Source organism: Crotalus tigris, unplaced genomic scaffold (genome assembly GCF_016545835.1).
Source record: "Crotalus tigris isolate CLP2741 ecotype Arizona unplaced genomic scaffold, ASM1654583v1 scf7180000018550.1270297659:1495590, whole genome shotgun sequence".
Lineage (NCBI taxonomy): Eukaryota > Metazoa > Chordata > Lepidosauria > Squamata > Viperidae > Crotalus > Crotalus tigris.
The window spans coordinates 404,675-430,085 of NW_024097073.1; the positions used below are offsets into that span (position 1 = coordinate 404,675).

Sequence of the window (25,411 nt, forward strand, 5' to 3'; positions counted from 1 at the left end):
TTCTGTTTTAAAGAATCATTTCAGTTATTTTTTAAACTCTTGGCTGCTTGTAGAGTGGGAGTGGGTAGTTGCTGTTCAGCCACATTTCTCCTCTAACCATTTTATGACTGAAATGCACATATTGTGTTACGTCATACATGATCCTAAGCCTATCTTTTTAACCATATGAACATTTTATAACAGTCGCGTCTACATAGAATGCTAAAACTGAATGGATTATTTCATACATAATGCTAAGCAAGAATTAAACCAGATTATGGCTTAGTGTTATGTTTGAATCAGCCAATTATTTTGAAGCCTCATCTTTTTCAGTAGTTCTTGCTTAGTATAAGAAATAATAAAAATAATTTTATTTTTTGGTTAAGAGTAATTAGAACAGTGCATTGAAGTTTGATCCGCTTTGTGAAATGTTAGTTGTAGCTATTAGTAGAAATGACAATACTCTGAGTTCACTGGTTTCTTACATAAAGAAGTCTTCCTAATGTGGATTAATTTAAAATTAATTGGTTAATGGTATTAAAGTGTCAAGTGTCATTTGATAAACGATAGGTAGCAAATTATTTTATTTCTCCCCTCTTCTCCCAGTTCCAGGGCAATGTGACAGAATATGAATTCTCACATGAAGAATTCAGACAATTACAAATAGAATTCTGGTCAAAATTCTATGCCTACTGCCTTCAATATCAAGAAGAACTTTCACGACCACTCGCACTTCTCTTGAATCAGTATACTAACATGGTGTGTTTACTAAAAAAGGTAAAAACCCGGCTATTTCAAGGTCAAGCATTGTAAAAGAACATAAAGATCCCGTACTTTATTGTGATATTGAAACAATGTCTTTAAGTCTGGTGTTCTACAAAATGCTTTCAAACTTACATTTATTTAGTAAACAACGATTTGTTCTTATTTCAAATCATACAGATAACTAAAATATAGCTGCATAGCTGCAAATATAAAATGTTATCTATGCAAACTGCAAAGCAAATACTTGCCATCAGGATAGGTGTTCATATTCTCTGTCTTAAAATATGTTTTGAAAATATTAATAACAAATAAGGGTAAACAACTGGATTATGAGGAAAACAATCAAATAATCTTTGTAATGGTTTCCATGATTTCCTGGAACTTTTTAAAACTATGGATTGTTCCATTTATTTGGGGAGAGGGGAAGCTTAATACAAAATTTAAAAAAAGACAAAGCAACTATGTTGACTATAAAGAAAAAAATATGTAAAACGTACGATCAGGGAATTCTTTTCTTAGATCACCTGAATGTTTTCTGCTCTTTGAAACTAAGCAGAGGGTTTGTTTGTTTCCCACAGGGTTACTTTTCTTTTCTTGTGCCATGCTCCTTAATGGATCATCTTTATCTCTTGCCTGATGAACAACTGATTAATGAAGTTGAAAGTGCTGGCTTAGATGGTAATACAGATGGAGCTTACTATTTGTCTTACGTTATTTCAGTTCCAACAAATTCTTAATTTTGGCAGGGTTGTGCTAATGGCTTCAGCATCCCTCTTTATTTACTATTGTGATTTTCAAAATTATAATATGAGTATAGCTTTGCAAAAGAAAAAAGTCCCACCCAACTCTCTTCACTCCTCATTCCCCATGTTTATTCCATAAGATTTTCCATTTTCCATGTTCCTTTTTTATGCTGTTTGTTACTTTTGTTCTAACAAAAGGAAGGCTGAATGAGATGTAATTTAGAGCTTAGAAACAATTATTTTAAAATAATAACTGGATAATATCCCTTCAAAATCTTTCTTCCAATACTAGTCTAAATAAAAATATTTTTTACAGGATTAGCAAAGCTGATCTCTAGTTTGAACGCAATAGAACTGCTATTTCTCTTGCCTTCCTACAGATAGTCCTTGTCTTACAACCACAATTCAGGATCCAGAATTTTGGTTGGAAGTCATTGTGATTGTTAAGCAGATATCCATGTGACCACTCTACTCAATGAGCACAAAGCTGCCTCTCCCAGTTGTGGTCATTAAGGGGGCAAAGGGAAGGAGCTACCTGTTGAAAGAGAACATGCATGAAGGAAACTCTCGTGGACTAGGGAAACATAGCTCAGATCTTCAGGGTCCAAGTTCCCTTTCTCCAGTCCACTACAGGAATCATCCTTTCTCAGCCCACAGGAGAGGGGAGTTCCTTTAGCAAGTGGCAGCAGTTTGTAATCTTCCCTGCTGGCTTCCCCATTGACTTTCCCCAAACAACGAGATGGGTGGTATATAAATTTAATGAACAAGGTTGCAAATGGTGATCACACAAATGCTTGTCAATCAGTTAGATCGTAAGTGTGAACAAATGAGCAAAATACAGTCATGACTGCGGATGGTGTGGCAGTCGTAATCGAGGATGGAATTATAAGCAACTTTTCCTGAGCCTGTTGTAACTTTAAATGATCATTAAGTGACTGGTTGTAAGTCAAAGACTAACTAATTACATCAGCTGCAAACATGGAACGCAGATTGTCAAATTCGGTAAAATCTTTTTGCCTGAAATATAAACATTGGTATGCTTTCCTCACTGGTCAAGCTTTTATATTAACAATCTTACAGGATGATATACAGCAGTTTTTACATTAGCAATATTATAAGATTTACAAGAACACTTATCCTACAGCAGTGGTGGCGAACCTATGGCATGGGTGCCAGAGGCGGCACTCGTTGCCCCAGCCTCGCCTCCCCCCGCGACCCCCTCCTCCCCACCAGCCCCCCTGGAGGAGAGTCGCCCCCAAGCATGGCCCACACGGAGCAGTGCAGCCAAGGACATGGCAGCCAGGCAGCGTAGAAAAGACTCTGTCCTCACGCCCCATCGGCACAGTTCATGCTGCGGGGCATGGGCAGAGGGTGTGGCCGCCATGGTGCTGCTGGGCTATCTGCAGCGGGCCCTGGAGGCGGTGAGTGGCCCTGCGGGCAGGTGGGGTAGGGGCAGAGCAGGGGGGGTGGAGCGGGGGCAGGGCTAGTTTTTGGGCACTCAGTCTCTAAAAGGTTCGCCATCACTGTCCTACAACAACCATAAACAGGTAATTCTCGATTTACAACAGTTTGTTTAGTGACTGTTCGAAGTTACAATGGCACTGGAAAAAGTGACTTACGACCATTTTTCACACTAAAGACCATTGCAGCATCCCCCATGGTCACTTGAACAAAATTTGCATGCTTGGCAACTGTCCTGTATTTATGACAGTTGTAGTGTCCAGAGGTCGTGTGATCACCTTTTGCGACCTGACAAGCAAAATGAATGGAGAAGCCAGATTTATTTTATAACCACGTTCCTAACTTAAAATTGCCATAATTCATTTAACAAATGTGGCAAAAAAGGTCGTAAAATGGGGCAAAATTCACATAACAAATTCTCATCAACAGAAATTTTGGTCTCAATTGTAGTCATAAGTCAAGGACTACCTGTAATCTTTATTATAAAGGGCGGGTTTTTTGGTTTTTTTCCCCAAAATGCTTGCCTTCAGATTTATTATTTGCTTGGTTTTGTTCTTAAGTTTTCCTCTGTAAAGCAAGGTTTGTTTTTTTATCTTATGAACTTCTTTCAGATTTACCCCCTTTTAGGTTTGTTCTTTATATTTTCTAAGAGAATGTGGACACTACTTATAATCTACTTCTCTTGTTCGTCCAGATAAAGAACCAAGAGAGGGGATGTTGTTGGAGTATCTTTCATTGTCTTCCAACATTTATTTAATGTTTCCCTTTCCAATGTTTTGGGAGTTCTGTTTGTTTCTGGGGATACCATCATGATCTTCTGTTTTTGGCTATTGTCTAATTTAAACCAGATAAATAAAATTTTTACAATCAGACCTACATTTTTCTCTCCATTTTCAAGAGATTAAAATATACTGTGCCTAAGCATTTAGAAGCAGTTACCTCAAATCTCCTTGAAAATGGATAATTGCAAGACTGAGTTGATGTATGCAAAATGTACTGCATTGATGTATGCAAAATCATACACCATAGGATATTGAGAAACATATTTCATCTTATTTGGGCTTTTATTTGACGTACCAAATGAAAGGGACCTTAATATTTTATGCCGGTTTAGAACGTACTACAAAAAGCTGCTTTATTTTTCGTAAATTGTGAACATAATCTTCTTGTTGCAGAATCTGATTTTTCTCATGATCTTCTGAGTCTCCTCCAGTGCCTTCGATTAATTGGAGAATCGGTTTCTGTGGAAATGGCACTCACAATGGAAATGGCTTGCTTCCGTCTCCAGTCTCCAGAGAGAGCTGCTGAACAGATCCTTAAAGACTTGATTGCTAATGACACGTAAGCCTGGATTTTAAGCTACATGTTGCATATAAAGATAGATTTGCTCATTTCCTTTGCAACATTGAATTGATTAGATGTATTTACATATCTCTCTTGAGGGTATTTATTTTGACCATGACCACGAGTGGCTTAATTATGTCATGCTTGGACTGTTGTAATATATTTTAAAGATTCAGAAACAATTTGCACTTTTGTTATGTTGTTTGTCTTGAAAGGGAATAGTATAAGGAACATGTACTGTATGTAAACTGTTATCATGTTTAAGGATAGGAATGGGAGCAAGAAACCCTGAGAGGCAAACTATTCCATTCCACCATTAAATCTTGCTGAAATCCCCCAAATGACTTGAAATTGCATAGAGAAATTTCGGCCATTTTGCCGCTGAATTTCAGTGCCATGAGTGAGGGCCTTGGAAGCTGTAGTAGGTATTTTGTAGGGGGATGGGTAGTACCTCTTCTCAACATCTTCACCAGGCAGTTTTAACTTGCAGTTTTGTTCCCAACAAGAGTTGTTCTTCCTTTTCATGAAGAAAAATGATTACAGAATGAAAGATTATGAATGATGAATGAATGATTACAGACATGCCTGTCACTAATCTACTGCACCTTTGGTTCACTTTCAATTACTGGTTTCTAGTTGTGGAGGCAAACTGGAAAGAAGGAATGTATATTTCAGAATATACAGCTAATGAAATGAAATCTTATTGGGCCTTAACTTCAGGAAGCAAAGACAGCTAAGTTGATGCCTCTTGTAAAAAGCAATCTTCCAGTGTTAAGGTTCCACTTCTTTAGGCCTTAATCAGTTCTTGATAAAGAACTGAAAGATTTGAGCTTTGCTCTTAAAAAAAAGTTTGGAAGTTTGCATTAGGCTCACTTGTTTGATCAGACAATTGAATCACTAGGTTTCTAAGAGAACAGCATGGCGGTTTGTTTTGTATTAAAGTCTTGTATTAAATCTCTAGAATCTCTCTAGCAAGAAAATTGCCACATAAATTCACAGTTGAACTATAGGCGTGGTTACTATATTTTCTTGAAAAAAATAAAGGACAGAGTTGAAAAGAGATCATATTTGAAAGAGATTCATAAGAATAAATATCACTTTAGGTTTATAACTGCTTTACAAAACAAAACCAAATAAATAAATAAATCTAAATGGGAATATTTCTGTAATAAGGGCTGTCCTTTATAATAAAGGCCATATGCTCCCTGTAACTATATGTCCTGTGTGAAATTATTAATCTGCACTTAACAAACAGTATATGTCTTGACGATCACTAGTTTCAGAATAATGTGTTAAGGAAGTATCAACATACGAGATATCAAATTAAGAATCATTGAGAGATAGTAAATATGCCACAAAATTACTTTACTTTCATAATCTATAATCTCTCAATAATCTCTTAATCCAGCCTACTTAATTTTTACTTATTTTTTGCAGAGAAAACATGATGGAAGATATTCACAGCAAACTACAAGAAATCAAAAGTCCAGTTAATGCTATTGGGATGCTTATCCGGGAAATGGACTATGAAACAGATGTTGAGATGGATAGAGGATTCAGTCCTGGTGAGAGAACAGCATTAGCTTCTCCTTCCCACCCCCAACATTCTGATTAAATAGAAGCAACTTAAGTTAATACATGTTTTTTGCCTCTTTCTACAGTTCAGCCCATAAACGTGCGCATGCATCTGTCACAACTTTATGGTAGTAGCACAACAGTAAATATGGTATGCCGGTGTGTATACAAGATGTCCATGACACGCTTTTTAATTTGCCGGGACCTGTTGATTTTACAGCAGCTCTTACTACGGCTTGGAGATGCTGTGAGTATATCAAACATTAATATCATTCGGAATCCTAAAACACCCTACTTATGAAAAACATTAGGGGCACATTTTATGATAGAGGGCAAGAAATAGACCAGTAATGGAAAAATTACCATTTTTCTGGATAAATATTGTCATTTGGCAAACGAGCATAACATGCAGAAAGTTGTTAATAAATTGCTGTGTGGTGTCTCTGGCATTGCTTGAATTATTTTCACATTTATGTGTGATCCTTGTTTCTTTCTCAATGTTACCAAATTAACTACAGTTTAATGTTTATTGACATGTTTCAGATACTTTTGGGAGGAGATCAGCTATTCCACACTCAACAGAACTTACTACATCGTACATCTATTTTGTTACTATCTTATTATGTAATAAGGTGGGCAAGTCAGCGTTTGGCATCAGATGTTCCTGTTGATGAACTGTAAGTGTTTTTTGTTTAAATATATAGGTATATAATGAAGTATATAAAACATATTTATTTTCCTTTGTATATAAAATAGGCATTTTTTATTTTTATTTTTTTGCATTGGAAACAATTTGTCCAAAGTCTGCTTATGACTATCAGAGTTTTCTTTTATTGCTGTTGTTTTCTTTTTAATTTCCTTACTATATCATCTGTCCATATCTATCTATCTATCTATCTGTCTACCTACCTACCTTTTCATTTCCTTAGGGATTATCTTAGTCAAACCAATAGTTTAAAATTACATTTCCATGGAATTTTGTGAGGAGATGGTTTTGTGAGGAGATGGAGAAGATTGTCTGTTATTTAAAACAGTGTACAGATGAGTTATATTATCCTGAATGTCATTTTCATGTATTTCAGTATATAAAATTTCCAAATTGATCAGTCCATCCATATTTGAAACTGTAAGACTTCATAAAGTCTTCATCGTGTTATTTTTCAATGATGGATTGTTATTTTAAAAATAGGAAAAACAAATTTGATGATATCCAAGAAAATATTTAATATTCTTGTAGAAAGTATTAAGCTTCTATTTTTAAATATGATAGATCTTTGTCTTCCTATTAACCTATTTTTAAGTTTTTATTTTAAGACTTTCTTCATCCTAGTTACAGTTAAAATATAGAGTTAGAATTATATAACTAAGTGTGTTAAATGAAGATAATTGATCTTTTTGTAGGGAATCAAACCTACAGCATCTTTCGGTATTAAAGTTAACAGATTCCACAACAATAACACCATTGAAGCTGGGTAAGAAATTGTCTGTCTGTCTGTCTGTCTGTCTGTCTATCTATCTATCTATCTATCTATCTATCTATCTATCTATCTATCTATCTATCTATCTATCTATCTTATTTCGTAATCACCCATCTCCCTCAGAGAGAGGCTCTGGGTAGTATACAATATAATCAATAAACATTAAAATCAGAATTAATTTAAGATTAAAAGGTTTTAAAATTGTGAAAGTAACATACATTTCTAAACGCTTTTGCTTATTAGTATTTGTTTTAATTTTGTGCTTAATTTCAAATGCTAACATTAATATTAAAGATTTTTCCAGTTGATCAATAATGTTATTAGATTGCTTAATCAAGAAGAAATTAAGAAATCACAAAATATTGCTCAGCTGTTAAAACTGATGAAATCCTTTAAACATTATTAAACAATGTTTATTCTTACTATGAACTTTTTGCCCCGCATCCTATGCCCTGAACTTCTTGCGTTTCTATGGCATCATCCACTTTCTGGTGTTTTTGCACTCACCTGCCTTCCACTTCCCTGATATTTCTGTGCTCATGCTAACCAATGCACCCACTTGCATGCCTGTGCACACGCTACAACACTTCCTGTCCCCTGCCCCCCCCAACTTGTGCATAGTCTGCACTGGACTTCCCAAGGCATTTGGTGGCTTCTCCCACCCCACTTATGAAATCCCCCACAATCTTTGCCTGGGACTTACACAGCTTCCTCCTGATTGAGCCACATGTCTTAAGGTTATGATGACAACTGGGAGTGTTGGGATTGCAGTCTTGTGATGTCACGCTTAGCAACAGCAACAGCAGGTTCCAATTGCTCTCGTAACCCAAGGACTATCTGTATCTTAAAATAAAAAATCTTCCCCACATAGCTTTATCAGAAATAGAATATAGAATGGAAAAGTAATTTAAATTGAAAGACTGTTTGTGACTAATAATACATTCTGAAAATTATTGTTCTAATTGATTTTTTACAATATATTAAAATATTTTTTTCTAGTGTCAAGCCCTCAAACAATTGTGGAGCTCTTCTTTCAGGAAGGAGCCCGGAAACACATAATATCTCAGCTCTTTCAGTCTAATGCAGCCTTGGATGAAACATGTTTGAGTTGGCCTCAAATGTTTTCTGCAATTTCCAGTTACCTACTGCAATTTTTGTATCCTTTCAACATATCCCTGACCTGAATAATGGATCACGGCTAGGCCTTAAAAAAAATCAACGTGTAATAGCTATGAACTTTTCCATTGTTCTGCACACATGTGCATATAAACAAACTGACCTATTTCAAGTTGTCGTATTGCAAAGCATCTTTTGCAGAGATAGTAATGAGTTCAGCTAGGAACCAGCCAGAAATAGTTTAATTGGAATCAGCTATCAGTTCTTTTCCCCAGAAGAGAATGAGATATAGTTGATCAAGATTGGCTACTTGTTGATTTCCTAGTTTTTGTTGCGTGTTTTTCTCCTTCCTTTTTTGCATTTTAAATAGTACGGTTTCATTATTCATTAACGTTTTTATTCATTTTTTCGAATGATTCACTTTGTAAACGATACTGGAAATATAGCTTCTTGCTCTGAATTTATATGGAGGGCCACTGCCTTGTCATACGTCGAAGAAATCTATATTCCTTATGCTGTCTTCAGGTGGCCAAGTAATCCTAGCTTCCTCTTCCCAGAATGTTTGATGGGGGCTTGTCAGTATGCTCAATTACAGGTGAGATCTCTACGTGGAATACCTTTGGAATATTCTTTAAACCAGTGGTTCTCAACCTTTTTAATGCCGCGACCCCCAACCGGTCGTAAGTCGAGGACTACTCAATCGGTCGTAAGTCGAGGACTACTCAACTGGTGCAGCACCGTTTGCAGAATGGGACTTTTGGCCGGCTCAGCAGGGCAGAGACAGGCTGGACAATTCCTATTGGCTTTTGAAAACCAATAGAATTAGACTCTATTTAAGAGAGTCTATTCTATTGGCTTTCAAAAGCCAATAGAATAAAAGGGAGTAGCACAGCTAAGGAAAGGGGGGAAAAAATGGCAGGCTGCGTTGTTTGGCGACCCCCGTGAAATGGTCATTCGACCCCAAATGGGGTCCCGACCCACAGGTTGAGAACCACTGCTTTAAACAAAACATAAGGTGACTGATGTAATTGGTTATTAGTAGAATGCTGAGGTAGATATAACCACTGAAAACTTTCTTCTCTTTCTTTCAGCTGATACTAGTTGTATTTTGCTTGCTGAAACTTGAATTTCAGAATGTATGACCCAATTTAGTTAGTTGGTAGCACTGGTGGCACATATTTTAAATTGTATTTTAGTGAGAGATTATTATTTAAATCCAATGCAAAGTAAGATTAACCTTTCTTTGTCTAATTGCTTTATTTGTCTATCAGGAATATATTCGTTTGCTGGAACCTTGGTGTCATGTTAATGTGGGATCATGTCGTTTTATGATGGCACATTGCTATCTTGTTACAGGAGAAGAACACAAGGTAAATTTATGTTCAAAAATGTTTCATTTTCTTTGGAAAATACTAAGTGATAGGTAATGTATTAGGGGTTGGTTTGTAATTATTCATCACATTCAAGAAAGGAATGTTACTTTTGAAAGTTTTGATGAATGTAGATCGATCTGATTTTTTAAAAAAATCATCCAAAAAAGAAAAGGATCGACTGCATAACTATCAACCTCCTCATATCATCTACATCAGGGGTGTCAAACTCGCAATGTCACGTGATGTGTTGCGGACATTTTGTGACTTTTTTTTCCATTGCTGGAAATGGGGTGGGCGCGGTTTCACCATGACCCATCTGGCTGCGGGTCAGCTGTTTAACACCCCTGATCTACATGTCATTATAATTCAGTATCACAACTATCCTAAAGAGAAGCTTTTTTTCAAAAAAAATTGGAACCGTATTGGAATACAGAGGGTTAAAACACTATGTATGTATATGGTTTTGTGGATTGTGTTCCTGTCTAAGAAATAACTTTTGGTAACAAACATATATGAGATTGACAATTTTTATAGCTAATTTTGTAATAGTTGGTAATACTTTTTATGACTTCTGTTTTTCCTCCAGGCACTGGACTGTTTCTGTCAAGCTGCCTCAGAAGTTGGAAAAGAAGAGTTTTTAGATAGACTGATTAGATCTGAAGAGGTAGAAATGGCTTCTACTCCACAGCTACAATACTATGATAAGGTATTTTTGTTACTGAGCAAAAGTAACATGATCTCATTGTCCTTGCAATTGCTGCATGTCTTTACAGTATAAACAAAAAGTGAAAATAAAATGTTAGTGGCCAAATAACCCTCTCCCTAGGTTTTGCGCCTCTTGGACACCATGGGTCTTCCTGAACTGATCATTCAGCTGGCTACTTTGGCAATCACTGAAGCAGCAGATGATTGGAGAAGTCAGGTAGGAGGCTAAAATGCCTATTTGCCTCATACAGGATTTGTTTGTACCATCTAACTAATTTTAATTGGTTCTGGGTTATCATAGCTACTATATTTATATTGCAGGCTACCCTGAGGACTTGCATTTTCAAACATCATTTAGATTTAGGACATAATAGTCAAGCATATGAAGCTTTGATTCATAATCCAGATCCAAGCAGGTAATGATACATATATCTTCCAGTCACATCTATGAATTATGTATGCATAATTTTATAAGTTTGTAACAATAGCTACTTATAAACCATAATGTTAAGGATAGGGCCTGTGGGAGAGAACTGTTGAATTATCATTTTCTTTAGTTCTTGTTACCAAAACAGCTGGTTCTGTTTTGCAGAAAAAGTGAAAGTTTGGCCATTAATGGAGGAACAAATTGGTGTTCAAAATTAGCCCATAGCTTTTGCACTTCAGCATTAATCATGATTCATGAACCACTGCACAAATTCCTCTTATTGCCCTGTTTTTAAGGGAAACCGGATTATTTGTTTAGTGGGTTGTTTAGATAGAAACATATGACTGTTTTATCCACCAATTATGGATTCTGTTATTCTGTATTTTGATTGATGTATTAAATCTCTTTTTGTGAAAGAACTATCTGTGTGTAAATGAAATTGCTTAAGTAGAAGGTACGTCTATAATCAGAATAGTATTTTGTACGTATGTGTGTGTAATATGGGCTTCTTCATCTATGCCTATATTAGACCTCTTGCTTACAGAGATGATGGTTGTAAGATAAATTTGTTTATGAACCTTTTGCTTCATCTCAGTGCTTGAAGAAAAAAAAAACTTTTCTTTTCCAGGCAACTGGATTGTTTACGACAACTAGTAGTAGTTCTCTGTGAACGCTCCCAATTGCAGGATCTTGTGGAGTTTCCATATGTGAATCTTCATAATGAGGTATATCATCTATTCTCCTTAGGAGCAAGATAAAGTTACGCAAAATATTTGGCTATGTTTGATAAATATTATTTGTTTTACAGGTTGTTGGAATAATTGAATATCGTGCTCGGGCAGTAGATCTGATGACACATAATTACTATGAATTGCTATATGCGTTCCATATTTATCGTCATAATTATCGGAAAGGTATGAGGGATATATGGAAATGTTGCCTCATTCGTTTTTTTAAAAAATGTTTTTTACTGCAGTTTTAAAAAATATACAAAAGTGAGCAAAAACAGGTTTTAAAAGGATAATCCTATTGTTAATTTATATTACCAAAAAACCAATAGAACAAACAATAACCCTTAACAATTATGTTAAATTTATATCAGTCCCCTGTATTTCACATATATGCTATATTTAATAATTATTAAAGAGTATTGATTCATGTGGCATTTGTTAGATACAGGCTTCCTAAACACAGTTGTGCAAAAGAACAGTTGTAGGTCCTATAGTTTGTAAGGGAGAGTTGGCAGTATGGATGTTGTTAGTAACTTCTGCTCCACAGTTTTCCTGTGTGTCTTTCCCTGCATTGTCCTTATTTGTCTTTACCTTTAATTGTTGGAAAGTGTAGAATGAAAAAGAGCTTCACATACATCTCTGATTTGGTCAACATTTATTTATTTATTTATTTATGAGACTTATATACCGCTTTAAGTGCAAGCACTCTCTAAGCGGTGTACACCAGTAAGCAATGTATATATATATATTACATTGCCCCCAACAATCTGGGTCCTCATTTTACCTACCCCGGAAGGATGGAAGGCTGAGTCAACCTTGAGCCGGTGAGATTTGAACCGCTGACCTGCTGAACACAGTCAGCTAAAGTGGCCTGCAGTACTGCACTCTAACTGCTGAGTCTTAGACTCAGCAATGGCTTATTTATTTCTCCTTTTCCTGCCCCGCACATAGGGGAGAGAGGAGAAATCAATAAGCTGTTGCTGAGTTTTAGAAGTTTCATCCAAGCATAAACATTGCAAAACTTTACAGTCTTGGATTCTCCCATGAATTGTTGACCAAATCAGAGATGCTTGCACGTGAAGCTCTTTTCCATTCTATACGTGTTCCCTGAGTTTTTATTCATTTTCAACTAGGAGGTGTATGGACTTCTGGAACACCCAGGCAAGGGAGAATATATAATAATCCAAACTCCAAAAACATGAAAAGCACCTGACTGTTTACCTCTAACAGAGAACTTCTCTATTCAGTGGTGCTGTTTGCCAGTAATAACAAACAGTGGGTTGGTATTAAAAGATTAAATGTTAAGGCACCAGGCTAGAAACCAGGAGACCATGAGCTCTAGTCCTGCTTTAGCCATGAAAGCCAGCTGGGTGGATGACCTTGGGCCAGTCACTTTCTCTCAGCCCAACTTGCCTCACAGGATTGTTGTTGCTGAGACAATTAGAGGAAGGAATATTAGATGTCGCACTGAATTGTTTACCAAAATAACAAAGGTGAAACGTAAATTCAGTCAATTTCTTTTTTTCTCTTTTCTTTCACATTTATATCGGTTCTTCTCTTATATTTGAACTGGAAAAGCACAATTTGTGGTTTGTTCTCTTAGAATTAGAAACACCTTTTTAAGATGGTTAGCTCCTGTTTTAATTTCTGTTCTTTTGAGATGGGAAGGATTTAATTTGGGATAGATGCACTTTTTGTCTTACAGTTTTCAAGCTAGTTCTATATATGTTGTTGCCATATTTTTTTCTGATCTGAAAATGATAGATATCAGGAATAGGAGAGCTCTTGTTCTGATGGATGGATCTGTTTCCTTCCTCAGCTGGAACAGTAATGTTTGAATATGGAATGCGCCTCGGCAGGGAAGTTCGCACTCTTCCTGGATTACAGAAACAAGCAAACTGTTACCTTGCAGCTATTAACTGTTTACGGCTGATTCGCCCTGAGTATGCATGGATAGTGCAACCAGCTTCTGGCGCTGTGGTAAGAAACTCTTTAATTTCATTAATTTCTCTCTCGGAATCAGTCTTTGCTGTTGTGTATAATCATATTTAAGGTTTCAGCAATCTTGGTTGCTACTGTTGGGCCTCTATGCAGTGTTATTTCGTAATAAACCTTAATAATGGAAGTGTAAATACACAGTCTACAATTACTTTTCCATTGGAAGTGGTCCAATAGGTGACTGATATTGGAATAGTCAAGATAATATTCCTTCAGACTAGCCAAATGTTGATCACAGGATTGTCAGGGATTCTACACATCCTCTCCATGATCGCTTTTCATTGTTACTTTCTGGGAGGAGGCTTCATGGTATCCGAAGCAGAACAACTAGATTCGTAATAGCTTTGTACCATATACTATCAACATTTTAAATTCTCAAAATTGTTTTTTTCTGCTATGTATTCAAGATGGACTATGATTAATGTGTGTGTCTGTGTGTTTTGGTGCCATTTTTGTATAATTTGGCATTTTTGGATACTTCTGCTATTATTATTACTATATTATCCTTGGGATGGTGATATTGTTTGGTGGGTGGCATTTTTCTTTCGAGAGCAGTACTTTGGGATTTCATTTTAATATGTGCCATTATGTAATAGTACAAGATTCTTTTAATGCTTAAGGCAGAAGAGAAAAATAACTTTGCCTCTGAATGTAACGCATTTCATTCATGGGATTCATTGTGACCAAAGTTAAACACTTTAGTGTCAATAACTACAGGTAATCCTTGACTTACAGCCATTTGTCCAGCGACTGTTCAAAATTATGACAGTGCTGAACGAATTGTGGTTACAAGTGATCTTGGCGTTATGGCAATCTCAGCATCCTTGTGGTCACATACGTGATTGTCATCTGGGTCTGGGAAAACCGTTCACTCTTACAACCCATTGTCAAGCATCCTGCGATTACTCTTACAACCAATTGTCAAGCATCCCGTGATCACAATTTGCAATATTCCCTGCTGTCTTCCCCAGAAAATCCATGGGGAAGCCAGTATTATGGGGAGGGTTTTAGCATAAGTATCTCCCATTGTGCATCATCTCCAGCCTATCTATGCTCATACTGCATCAGCCACTTGCATACCCCTGCACATCCACCCAAAGCAGCACTGCACCCCCGCATACCCTCCCTAACCCACATGGTGCTTCCCCTGCATCCCTGATCTATGCAGTGTCTTTGCAGCCTCCCCAACCTCTGTAGCATAGCACTTCTGGCACACCGCCGCATGCCTTTGTAATCCTCCCTACCTGCAGGGTACCTCTCAAGAACCAGTGTACAACCTCCCAAACCTTTCGGCGCTCACACTAGCCACTTGTGCCCTCCCGTGCCCTCCACAACCTGCACGGCACCTTTCGCCACCCACACACACCCTCAATCTCTCCCCAAGCTGATAGCAACCACTTACCTACAGATCTGGACTTGTAACTTCCTGCCAGCTTCCTCTTCGACTATGGTGTGGAAAGCTGGCAGGAAATTGCCTCACTAGTGACAGTGACATTGTCTCACTTAATGATAGCAACTGGGGCTGTAGGGATTGCCGATACTAAGCAATGCAGTCAGGCTTTACATCTACATCATTTAGCGACAGAAATTTCAGTCCCAATTATAGTCATGTCAAGGAGTACCTGTACAATTACGTTACAAGGAAATGGCAAATTTCTGGGGCCAGAATAAATTAAACAAAATAAACAAACCTGCATGTCTTGAACCCATTTTATTCTTCTTTCATGATCCAAGTTTTCAGATAATTTGGTGATTTTAATTTAGGGGAATCAAAGAAGAATGTGGAATTAGGGATAAATTGGACAGCAGGAGACGGCAAATAATATAATTCGAGGGAACATGGTATGAAAACTTCGGTATGTGTGTGTGTGTATATATATATATATGTATATGTGTATGTATATATGTATGTGTGTATACATACATATACATACATACATACATACATACATACATACATACACACACGTGAAGCTCTTGGGCAGTTGCTGATGTATTTTTCAAGGTTTTAGCCAGTCACTAGTATGACATGAAAACTATTGACTTTGTAGCTAAAAGCAACATGGGTGCAATGGGTAAAAAGACTTCGTTCACTGAGTATAAGGTAATGCAGTAAAGCTTATGATATGATTGAAGAAATAAACTATTTTCATTATGCATACTATAGATGCTATAGAGACTGAAGGCTTACCTTTAGAATGCTTATTCTATTTGATTCTAGTATGAACGTCCAGGAGCATCCCCAAAAAGAAATTATGATGGAGAGTGTGCTGCTGCTCCAGGTAAGTGATATATTTTATTATGAGTAATTACAAATTGGTTTTTCTAAGCTAGCTAGAGTTATATAACCTTGGTATGTGGGTCTGAGTTACATGGTTCTCTATACCAAGGATAGGCAACCTTGACTCTTTTATGACTTGTGGACTTCAACTCCCAGAATTCCTGAGCCAGCCATGCTGGCTCAGGAATTCTGGGAGTTGAAGTCCACAAGTCATAAAAGAGCCAAGGTTGCCTATCCCTGTTCTATACCATATGATATTGATGCAGAAGCTTACATTTTCTTGACCTGTTGTCAGCCAAAAGCTTTGAAAATTTAAGAACTAGCCTAGGGAACTGAAGACGTTTGGGATTTCAGATTAAGTGTTTCCTGTGTTTTCCAGTGTTATTATTTGTGGCTAATGGAAAAAGGAAGATATGTCAGTGGCAGCTTTTTTTTTTTCTGGCATCAAGAATAAAAAGATGGTGTGAACAACGTAACTTGTCATATCAAAAGCTTTTTCTAAATTCTTTAGAAACAAATTAATGAGATCGTGACTTGAATACTGAATTATATTCATGGTCTAAAGTGTTTTAAATTTATTATAATGAAGTATTAATAAATATTACTTGACACAGCGGGAAGTCACATTGAAATCCTGGAGTTACAGGACTTGGAAAAAGAATGTATGTTGGCTCACATACGGTTAACTTTGGCACAACATGATCCAACATCAGCTGCTATTACAGGTAACATTGGAATATATATTAATAACCCTCCAGCAATAAACAATTTAATTTACAAGCTTAAATACTAGTAGCTTGCAAAAAGTCCTACTGAAACCTCCTTTTACTGAATCTCTGGGTAGATATGGTCTAGTGTACAATTATAATCTTTGTGACTCACACAACACTATCCTTAGGGTATTGCTCTGTATGTAACATAGCATTTTATTAAATAGATATCTGGCTCCTATATGCAAAGTGGGTATAAATCACTCCGATATGGTGTATTTAATTTTGCATTTGTAAAAGTTCAAAGTTACAATAATTTTATTTCTGAAACCATTCTATTGGAGTTTATAGTTTTACATGTTAACACATATCACATTTGTTAATTGGCAGATTTATTATCTTTCCAGGAAACTCATTACCCAAGGAGTTAGTTGCCCTATTGGTGCAGGCTGGTCTCTTCGACATGGCTATTTCTCTCTGCCAGACGTACAAGCTTTCCTTAAGACCTGTGTTTGACGGTCTTACTTTCAAGTACGTGACAAACTATTGGGGTTCTTTGTGGAGCATGAATGCTACAATATGTTGAATATTTCTTAATTTTTAAATGTTTTGTAAGTTTAAAAGAGTTCCTTCTTTTTCAGTTGTAAACCAACATTATAAATTTTATTTGCATGTAAATTGAGACCTGCCAAGGGCTGGAACGGAAGCAGATTGTGAGATGGAGGAAGAGAGTAGAATGTCATACTAAATTTCAATATGATTTGTTTGGTTAGTGATGTAGTGTATCTAGTGTGAATTCAGTGGATAGACTTTATATCCACAGTTGTGGTCATTGTTATTTGATGAAAAGTTTACAGAAATCCAGAAAGGATTCATTACTAGGATCAATGTTTTTGTATCATGTTGACATGGCCTAGCGTTGAATTGATCTGGTGGTTTTTTTTTTGTTTTTTTTTTGCTTTGTAGACCATTAGTGTCTATGAAAACTTGAATGTATGATGAGATAAGATAAATTCAACTTATTGTTAATGTTGGTAGATTTGATATATACAGTAATTTCAAGGAAGAAGAAAATTCATTTTGCTTTCTGCCTATGTAGGAGGAATGACTAGGAGCAGTGAAAAAAGAGGATTTGATGGATGGATAAGTTGATTCAATCATCCAAGACACTCCTATCTCACCACTCAAAATAATAGATGAAAATGATTTAAAATAGGGAGCCCTCCTACTGATGAAACCAATATTAAGTTCAGACTTGAGCATTAGAAAAAGTAAAATCTATATTCAATCCCTCAGTCAAGTGGACTTGGATTTTGTATTATTTCTTAGGATAATAATCTTCATAAAATGGAATGGTGTAGATCTTTGTTCCTTTGGCAAAAAGAAATAATTCAACAGTGTTTTTTTAAATATTAGTTTTATATATTGTGCTTAATTGCATATGCTCTAGGTGTATTAAACTTCAGTTTGGAGGGGAAGCAGTTTTGGCAGAAGCATGGGATTGGCTTGCTGTAAACCAGTTGTCATCAGTCATTACAACCAAGAAGAACAGGTAAAGTTGTATATTTAAATGGTGATCTCATAAATTTGCATGAAAGTAACATTCTTGCTAATAAAATATTATTCCATTTAACTGAACAAATTTTGAAACTATTTTGAGGAATGTTTGTTTGTTTGTTTACTTGCCAAATGTCTCTACTGCCTATCACATTTTCACGTGTCTGGACGGTTTACAAAGAAAATAATAAAATGATATAAAAGCTATCGTTAAACACAAGTTAAAAACCACATTAAAACAAAGTTAAAAGGAACAATTCAAACCACTTTTTATTCTTTAAGTCTTGTAACATTAAGTGTAAACCTTAATGGGATTGGTTATGGTGGTCCTTCATTGCCAAAATTTATGTACAAAAGCTGAACAAATGATTTGGGGAAAAGATTCTTCATTTCTAACACAAATAGATAAATGAAGCAGAAAAGAAAAGTAACAATAGCAGAAGAACATTTTTTTTAAATAAACTGAAGAAGTTGTGCAGGAAATACCAAGATAGCCAAGTCAGGTTACATGAATTTAGAATAAATGCAATTTAAATGGCACCAATAGTAAGACCTGCTATTTAACACAAAACAAAAAGAGCACAAAAATACATTGGAACTTCTTCTTCTTGTGCCATATCCGTTATTAGATGTTGGCGATCCTGTTTTTATCAGCAGCCGCATGAAAAAGTGCTGCTGAGTTTTGTCCAAAACATTGGAACTGGCAAAATGTAAACTTAAGTGAGCCTTTTACCTGTTGTGACAAAAATGGCATTTAAAGGAAAAGGTCTCACTGGAACTGGTGCATGTGGGAGGTGGGTAGACATCAAGGATGTTTCCCTCTGTTCTTGCAACTATCCAGTCTTTACTCCTATGTGATTCTGTGACTAATATTTAAAGATAGTTGGGCCTTATAAATGAATCATAATTGTTAAAGAGCATTCATAAAAATGTTCATCATTTATTAAGACTAGAAAAGTCCACCTTAACGTTGCATTTAGTACCTTAAAAGTAAGCAAAGCAATATGTGGTAAAGTCTAGAAAAATTAGGAAACATATCATGATAGCCAAAACCTTTGAGGAAAAGTGTGTGTGTGTGTGTGTGTGTGTGTGTGTGTGTGTGTGTGAGAGAGAGAGAGAGAGAGAGAGAGAGACTACAAACATGCACAAGTGCATATTTAGAAAAAAGGGGAGATAGCATTGATAGTATAATAAATATATTCCAATTGTTTATTGCAGTGCAACAGATGAAGCTTGGCGTCTTTTAGCCTCCTACCTGGACAAGTATAAGTCAGAGAATAGCCCATACCACCGTTGTGTAATCAATAAATTGCTGTCTCATGGTCTTCCCTTACCTAACTGGCTTATCAACAGCTACAAAGTAAATAACTTCAGTTTGTAGAAAATTAATTTGTGCTATAGCAGAGTTCCCCAACCTTTCCAGGTTGGTGGCCTGGGGGAGTGGGGGGGAGAAAACAGATAGTTTTGTGAGAGGGACAGCTGCATGCACATGCATGAGCACCTGTTGCTCACGTGAGCGCCTGTGACGCTCACGCAAGTAGGGCTCTACACGTGCACATCAGCGCATACCAGCCAGCTACTCACACCACCTGGTTGTATAGGCCATGGACCGGTAGTGGGCCATGGCCCACAGATGGGGAACCCTGGGCTAGAGGATTCTCATTAGCAATTAACTGTCAAAAATTTGTAACAGATTAGAAAGTATTTTATTTGAAATTACAGGTACTTCTTGACCTATAACAGTTCATTTAGTGACTTTTTAAAGTTACAACGGCACCGAAAAAAGTGACTTATGACCATTGTTCACACTTAATGACCACTGCAGCATCCCCATAATCACATGATCAAAATTTGGATGATTGGCAACTGACTCATATTTATGATGGTTGCAGTGTCCCTGGATTGTGTGATCATCCTTTGCGACTTGACAAGCAAAGTCAATGGGGAAGCCATATTCACTTAACAGCCATGTTGCTAAGTTAACTGCAGTGATTCACTTAACTATGGCAAGAAAGATTGTAAAACGGGGCAGAATTCACTTCACAAATGTTTCACTTAGCAAGAGAAATTTTCAGCTCAGTTGTTGTAAATTGAGGACTATCTGTATATGTTTTTCAGGTAATAAACTGAATAGGGACTGTTTTTTTTTCAGCTAGTATAATGTAATATTGTTCAGCAATTAAATTTAAAAAAAAAAGAGAAATAGGCACTGCAGCTTTCAATTCTTGGATGATCTTTCTTAACCATCTTTATGAAGTTGCTAAGAGTGATCCCAAGTTCACCAGACAGAATGAGAACCATAACAGTATAGAGCTTCTTAAATTCGTATTGGTTAGTGGCCCAGAAGAATATCATTAAGATCTCTAGCTATAAGGAGATGTGATAGAAATAATACAGACAGATTCTTCATAGCTTGTAGTGTAGATTCAGCCAAATGAAGAAAAGGTAATTCCATCTCAGTAAGTTGAAATTCCTCTCCCCTCCCCCCCAGCATTTGTTAAATAAATAATTTACAGATTTTTAAGATGGTGAAAATAGGAAGAAATGTGCAATCCTCAGAAGTATAAGAGGAAGATGGATGTTTGGGGTGGGTGAGCAGGTTGGATGTGTCACACTTGAAGTCATGGATTTTTGTGGCAGCAGCCAAATAGGAAAAAACATTGGGAAGATCAGGGTGGTATGAGACCCATTATGGCTGCTGGTATCATTGCCTTTTTCTCTACTCTATCGCATCAGTACCTCTACCACAACAGACATTTTGGTGTGAACTACATGGAATTATCTGGTTCCTTTTGTGGGTCCTTATGCAAGGAAAGTATTGCTGTAACTTAGAACTACCGATGGTAGTTGGTGCCTGATTGATTTCCGCTTGTTCCTCTATAGAAGGTAGATGCTGCTGAACTTCTCCGACTCTATTTGAATTACGATCTCCTAGAAGAAGCTGTGGATTTGGTGTTGGAGTATGTGGATGCCTTACTTGGGAAAGGACATGATTACTTTGGAATTGAGGTACAGGGAATATGTCTTTATCATTCCTTCCCCTTAAATGGAATAAAATAATTAAATATTCTCTAATAAAAGCATCTTATTGCAGTAGAGCCTTTTAAAATTTGTATCTGTATGCTGGAATATGGCTGAATTGAAGTATAATGCAGACAAGCTTGTGATCTTGATTAGGGAGGAGAGAAATGGGCAGGATTTTGGAAAAAAAAAAAAAGCCAGGTTCACAGTCTGTATCAAACTTAGTCTTTCATATCTAGGGAACTGTCTCAGTTCTGATTTGGAAAGAAATCCATGTATTGTTTATGCCAATGGTGGCGAACCTATGGCAAGGGTGCCAGAGGCGGCACTCAGAGACCTCTCTGTGGGCACGCGCGTCGTCGCCCCAGTCTTAGGCCTTCAGCTGGGTTTTATAAAACCTTTTCGCTTTAGGCCTCTGCCACCATGTGCAAAAAAAAACCAAGGTTCAGTCAATTTCAACTTCTCGAGGGAAAAAAAAAGTTCTTGCAAAGTTGGAATTGATTGATTGAACTTTTTAGTCCCACCCTGTCTACCTTACCACTGCAGCCACACCCACCCAATGGGCCACACCCACCTGGCACTCAACGATGCATAAGTGGGTTTTGGGTTGCAGTTTGGGCATTCGGTCTCTAAAAGGTTCGCCATCACTGGTTTATGCAGTCTCTGTCAGTGGAAGTAGTTTCTGCTGATGAATGGGAGACAAATTCTCTTCCAATATCAAAATCTATAGAAGGCTCCCAGAAACAGAGTACATTGAAATAACATATTGAGGTGGTTTATGAATTGAATATATTAAGTTGTGCATGCACCCTTCTCTCTGTGAATCTTAGCAGCTAATTTAGCTTGTTTATAGAGATTGTTTCATGTTTTTCATGACATTGCCAAAAATCCACATACCTTAGAAAGACAGATAATGTAAAATAATCCAAGACTCGTTTTAAATGTGTTTCTCTTCTTTGTGATATGAGAACTAAGAAACAAATTATTTAAAGCTCTGGCATGTACCAATGTGCACTATAGGAAGGATGTGTTTGGGGCTAGCCATAAGCCATGGTGAGATGATTGTTGAAATGCACTCATACTCTGTACAGTCATAGCAGATTTGTCTTGGCCATGTCCATCTACTTTAATCTGTTGGACTTGTAGATCATTGCTTTATTAATAATAGAAATGTGTACTATAATTTTCTTTTTGTTTAATATAGAATTTGGGGGAGGGGGATATTTTATTTTTCTGTTTCAGGACAGAATTTGATCCCTTTAAAATTTTACTCAGCCACACTGAGTGGTAAATATTTTGAGTTTTTTTTTTAATTGAAGAGCATTCAAAATCTCAGATTGTTGGCGTTTGGGCAGCATATATATTTAATTAATATTAATCATATCACTTTCCTTATAGGTCCCATTATCAGCTACAACTCCAGTTGTCTGGCTTCCCTATTCTGCAATTGACCAGCTTCTTCAGGTACTAGGAGAAAACACAACCAATCATCATAACACAATGGTAAGTAAAACTACAAAAAGTAAAATTTGCCTATTAAATAAAAAAAGCTTTTACTACATTCTTAATTTGCTTTTGAAACTGAACTAATAAATGAAAGGATATACATTCAATGAGTTTTATTTGAGTAGATTTTAGAGGAGCACTCTAAAATGAGCAAGGAACTGGTGCTTTTAAATTGGTTTAATATCCTAGCTTATTCTAAAGCTACAAAACATGTTTCAATTTAGATAAAATGAACATTAATAATTACTTTTAATTTTCCCACTTTAATCCTGGTTCCTTAGGACAAAAGGACTAAGTTTATGTGGTAAAGACTTGTGTATATTTCAAGATAAACATCTAAAAATCTAATCACACTCATTATATGTCGAATTATTGCTGATAGGTACAATTCAACTGTAGTTAAATGTTTACAGATGCATGTTATAACTATGTCCTTGCTGGTTTTCAGTTATTATTGAAGCTCATACTTATCCAAATATCCTGTCAAATGTTGATAGAAAGTATCCTATGACAGAGAGAATTATACTCCAAATTTTTCTACTTTGGGAGAATCAGTATGCTTCATAAAAATTAGTTAGCTTACAGTTTTTCCTCTTGCTTTATGACCAAAGGGTTTTATAAAGCTTGTATCTTTACAATTAGCCAGTTCCTGCACCTATATGCAATTCCTTTGGTCTTCTTGTGAGGAAATTTTGCATTTTTAACTGTATTGTAAATTGCTGAGAATCAAAAAAAAGATTCTGTGCTTTTTACTTAATACTTTTATAACAGGTTTTCATTGTTATAAGTAATTACAGGAGGCAGTAGTGTCTGAAGAAAAGGAATAGAGGTGTAATCCTATTGAAGGGTAATCCTGTTTTTTTCAGTCTTCATCTTTCTAATGTTCCTAAAAGTATTATGCTGTTTTTCTCTTTCAGCTTTATCAGAAAGTGCGTGACAAATTAGAAGTCTACCAAAAGCAGGTTGATAAGGCAACTGCGGTTCATCTTCTGTATTGTCAAAACTAGCAAACAATCTTGATCTGTGTGGCCTCTCCAAATCACTTTGTGCCTGGAGGTCCTTGGAACAAAATTACAAAAACTGTGCTTTAAACCAGTATTTCTCAACATGGGCAACATTCAGGTGCGTGGACTTCAATTCCCAGAATTCTCATCAAAGGCCAGATTGACTGAATTCTAGGATTTAAAGTCCACACATCAGGAAATTGCCATGGCTGGAAAATGCTGCTTTAAATTATTCTGTATAACTGGTATGAAGTATATGTAAAGCATTTGCTTTGCATGGACTGACTAGGTCATGAGGTGTCCTATGCACTGCTGGTGGTGCTATTATTATAAATTCTATTTTTTCATAATACTTAAAACAGTCCCTGTCAGGGAATGATGAACTTTTTTTAGTATGGGGATACTGCATTAAATTAAGCTTCAGTCTATACTAAGCTGGATGTCAGTAATTACCAGAATGAAAAATTGTTTGTATATTGCATGTTCCTAGAATTTTTCTACTGAAATATTTTGTATGATCTCCTTCGTTCTGTACCATATATGGGCACTAAAATGGTTTTATTTATTGTTACAATTTTTGAATTACCTTTAATAAAATGAAGTTTTGTTTTAAATTTCCAGATTAATTTTAACAAAATAAATATTAAAATTTTATATTGTTAAAGAAGAAAAAAGTTTGTTTTAAAAAAGCAAATAAAAATATGAACCAATATTCTCAAGAAAGAAGGAATAGAAAATAACCACTTAACTGATCTCTTTGGAACTGTCTTCTTTCTCATTTTGACATCTTTCAGGAAAAAAATTAATGAATTTAATACTTTCCACACATTAAATTTTTTCATGCAAAATACTGGAGCTGAAATACTTTAAAAACCCACTACCATAACATTAAATGCATAGCTTTTTAAAAAAATGGTTTCAGTCAGAAGCTACTATATATACTTATTGTATAGTATGTTAAACTCCCTCAAATAAAGTGTATTTGGATATTTTGCTTGAAATACCATAATATTTGATTGTTTGTTTAGCATTCTGAGCAGATGCTTACAGCCTGCAAAATGGATTCAGCCATAATCTTAGCTGAAATGTTGATCCATAGTTCATTGCACAGTTAGCCAGTGCAGAGATTAGAATGTAGTACTTGCAGGCTAACTGCTGACTGCCGATTGTCAGCAGTTTGGCAGTTCAAATCTCACCAGGCTCAAAGTTGACTCAGCCTTCCATCCTTCCGAGGTCAGTAAAGTGAGGACCTAAATTGTTGGGGGCAATATGCTGGCTCTGTAAACCACTTAGAGAGGACTGTAAAGCACTGTGAAGCGGTATATAAGTCTAAGTGCTCTTGCTATTACTATTTGGCATTTTTATCCGCCTATCCAGTCCTTCCCAAGGACCTGGGATAGGCGGATGGATTTGATGGTGTAAAAGGTATTGGCTCAGGAGGTAAGCTGTTCTGAGTAAAGCTGCCTTTCGCAATTGTCAATTTGTCAATGTTGCTGACATTCAAGTGGTGGTGTAGTTGTTTTAGGATTGCATCCAAGGCTCATATTACTGTTGATACTACCTTTGCTTTCTTTTGTCATAGTCTAGGGCAGGGGTAGGCAACCTTGGCTTTTTTATGACTTGTGGACTTCAGCTCC

At 36.3% G+C, this 25,411-nt stretch overlaps 1 protein-coding gene across 2 annotated transcripts in view; it reads left to right on the top strand.

Annotated features, from left to right (window-relative positions):
- NUP160 (nucleoporin 160) overlaps positions 1-24,775 on the top strand; it is a 39,076-nt gene extending 14,301 nt beyond the window's left edge. For both annotated transcript variants that reach the window (XM_039354360.1, XM_039354362.1), the window contains exons 13-36: positions 586-756; positions 1,323-1,422; positions 4,124-4,289; positions 5,730-5,857; positions 5,954-6,114; positions 6,411-6,544; positions 7,269-7,339; positions 8,345-8,501; positions 8,987-9,056; positions 9,733-9,831; positions 10,421-10,540; positions 10,661-10,756; positions 10,861-10,955; positions 11,595-11,691; positions 11,775-11,880; positions 13,517-13,677; positions 15,917-15,977; positions 16,591-16,701; positions 17,094-17,217; positions 18,137-18,238; positions 19,462-19,603; positions 21,127-21,252; positions 22,663-22,767; positions 23,688-24,775. In XM_039354360.1, coding sequence (XP_039210294.1) covers positions 586-756; positions 1,323-1,422; positions 4,124-4,289; positions 5,730-5,857; positions 5,954-6,114; positions 6,411-6,544; positions 7,269-7,339; positions 8,345-8,501; positions 8,987-9,056; positions 9,733-9,831; positions 10,421-10,540; positions 10,661-10,756; positions 10,861-10,955; positions 11,595-11,691; positions 11,775-11,880; positions 13,517-13,677; positions 15,917-15,977; positions 16,591-16,701; positions 17,094-17,217; positions 18,137-18,238; positions 19,462-19,603; positions 21,127-21,252; positions 22,663-22,767; positions 23,688-23,777 — 2,793 coding nt within the window. In that variant the 3' untranslated portion in view covers positions 23,778-24,775. The remainder of the gene's footprint in view (positions 1-585; positions 757-1,322; positions 1,423-4,123; positions 4,290-5,729; positions 5,858-5,953; positions 6,115-6,410; positions 6,545-7,268; positions 7,340-8,344; positions 8,502-8,986; positions 9,057-9,732; positions 9,832-10,420; positions 10,541-10,660; positions 10,757-10,860; positions 10,956-11,594; positions 11,692-11,774; positions 11,881-13,516; positions 13,678-15,916; positions 15,978-16,590; positions 16,702-17,093; positions 17,218-18,136; positions 18,239-19,461; positions 19,604-21,126; positions 21,253-22,662; positions 22,768-23,687) is intronic.
- The last annotated feature ends 636 nt before the right edge of the window (positions 24,776-25,411 follow it).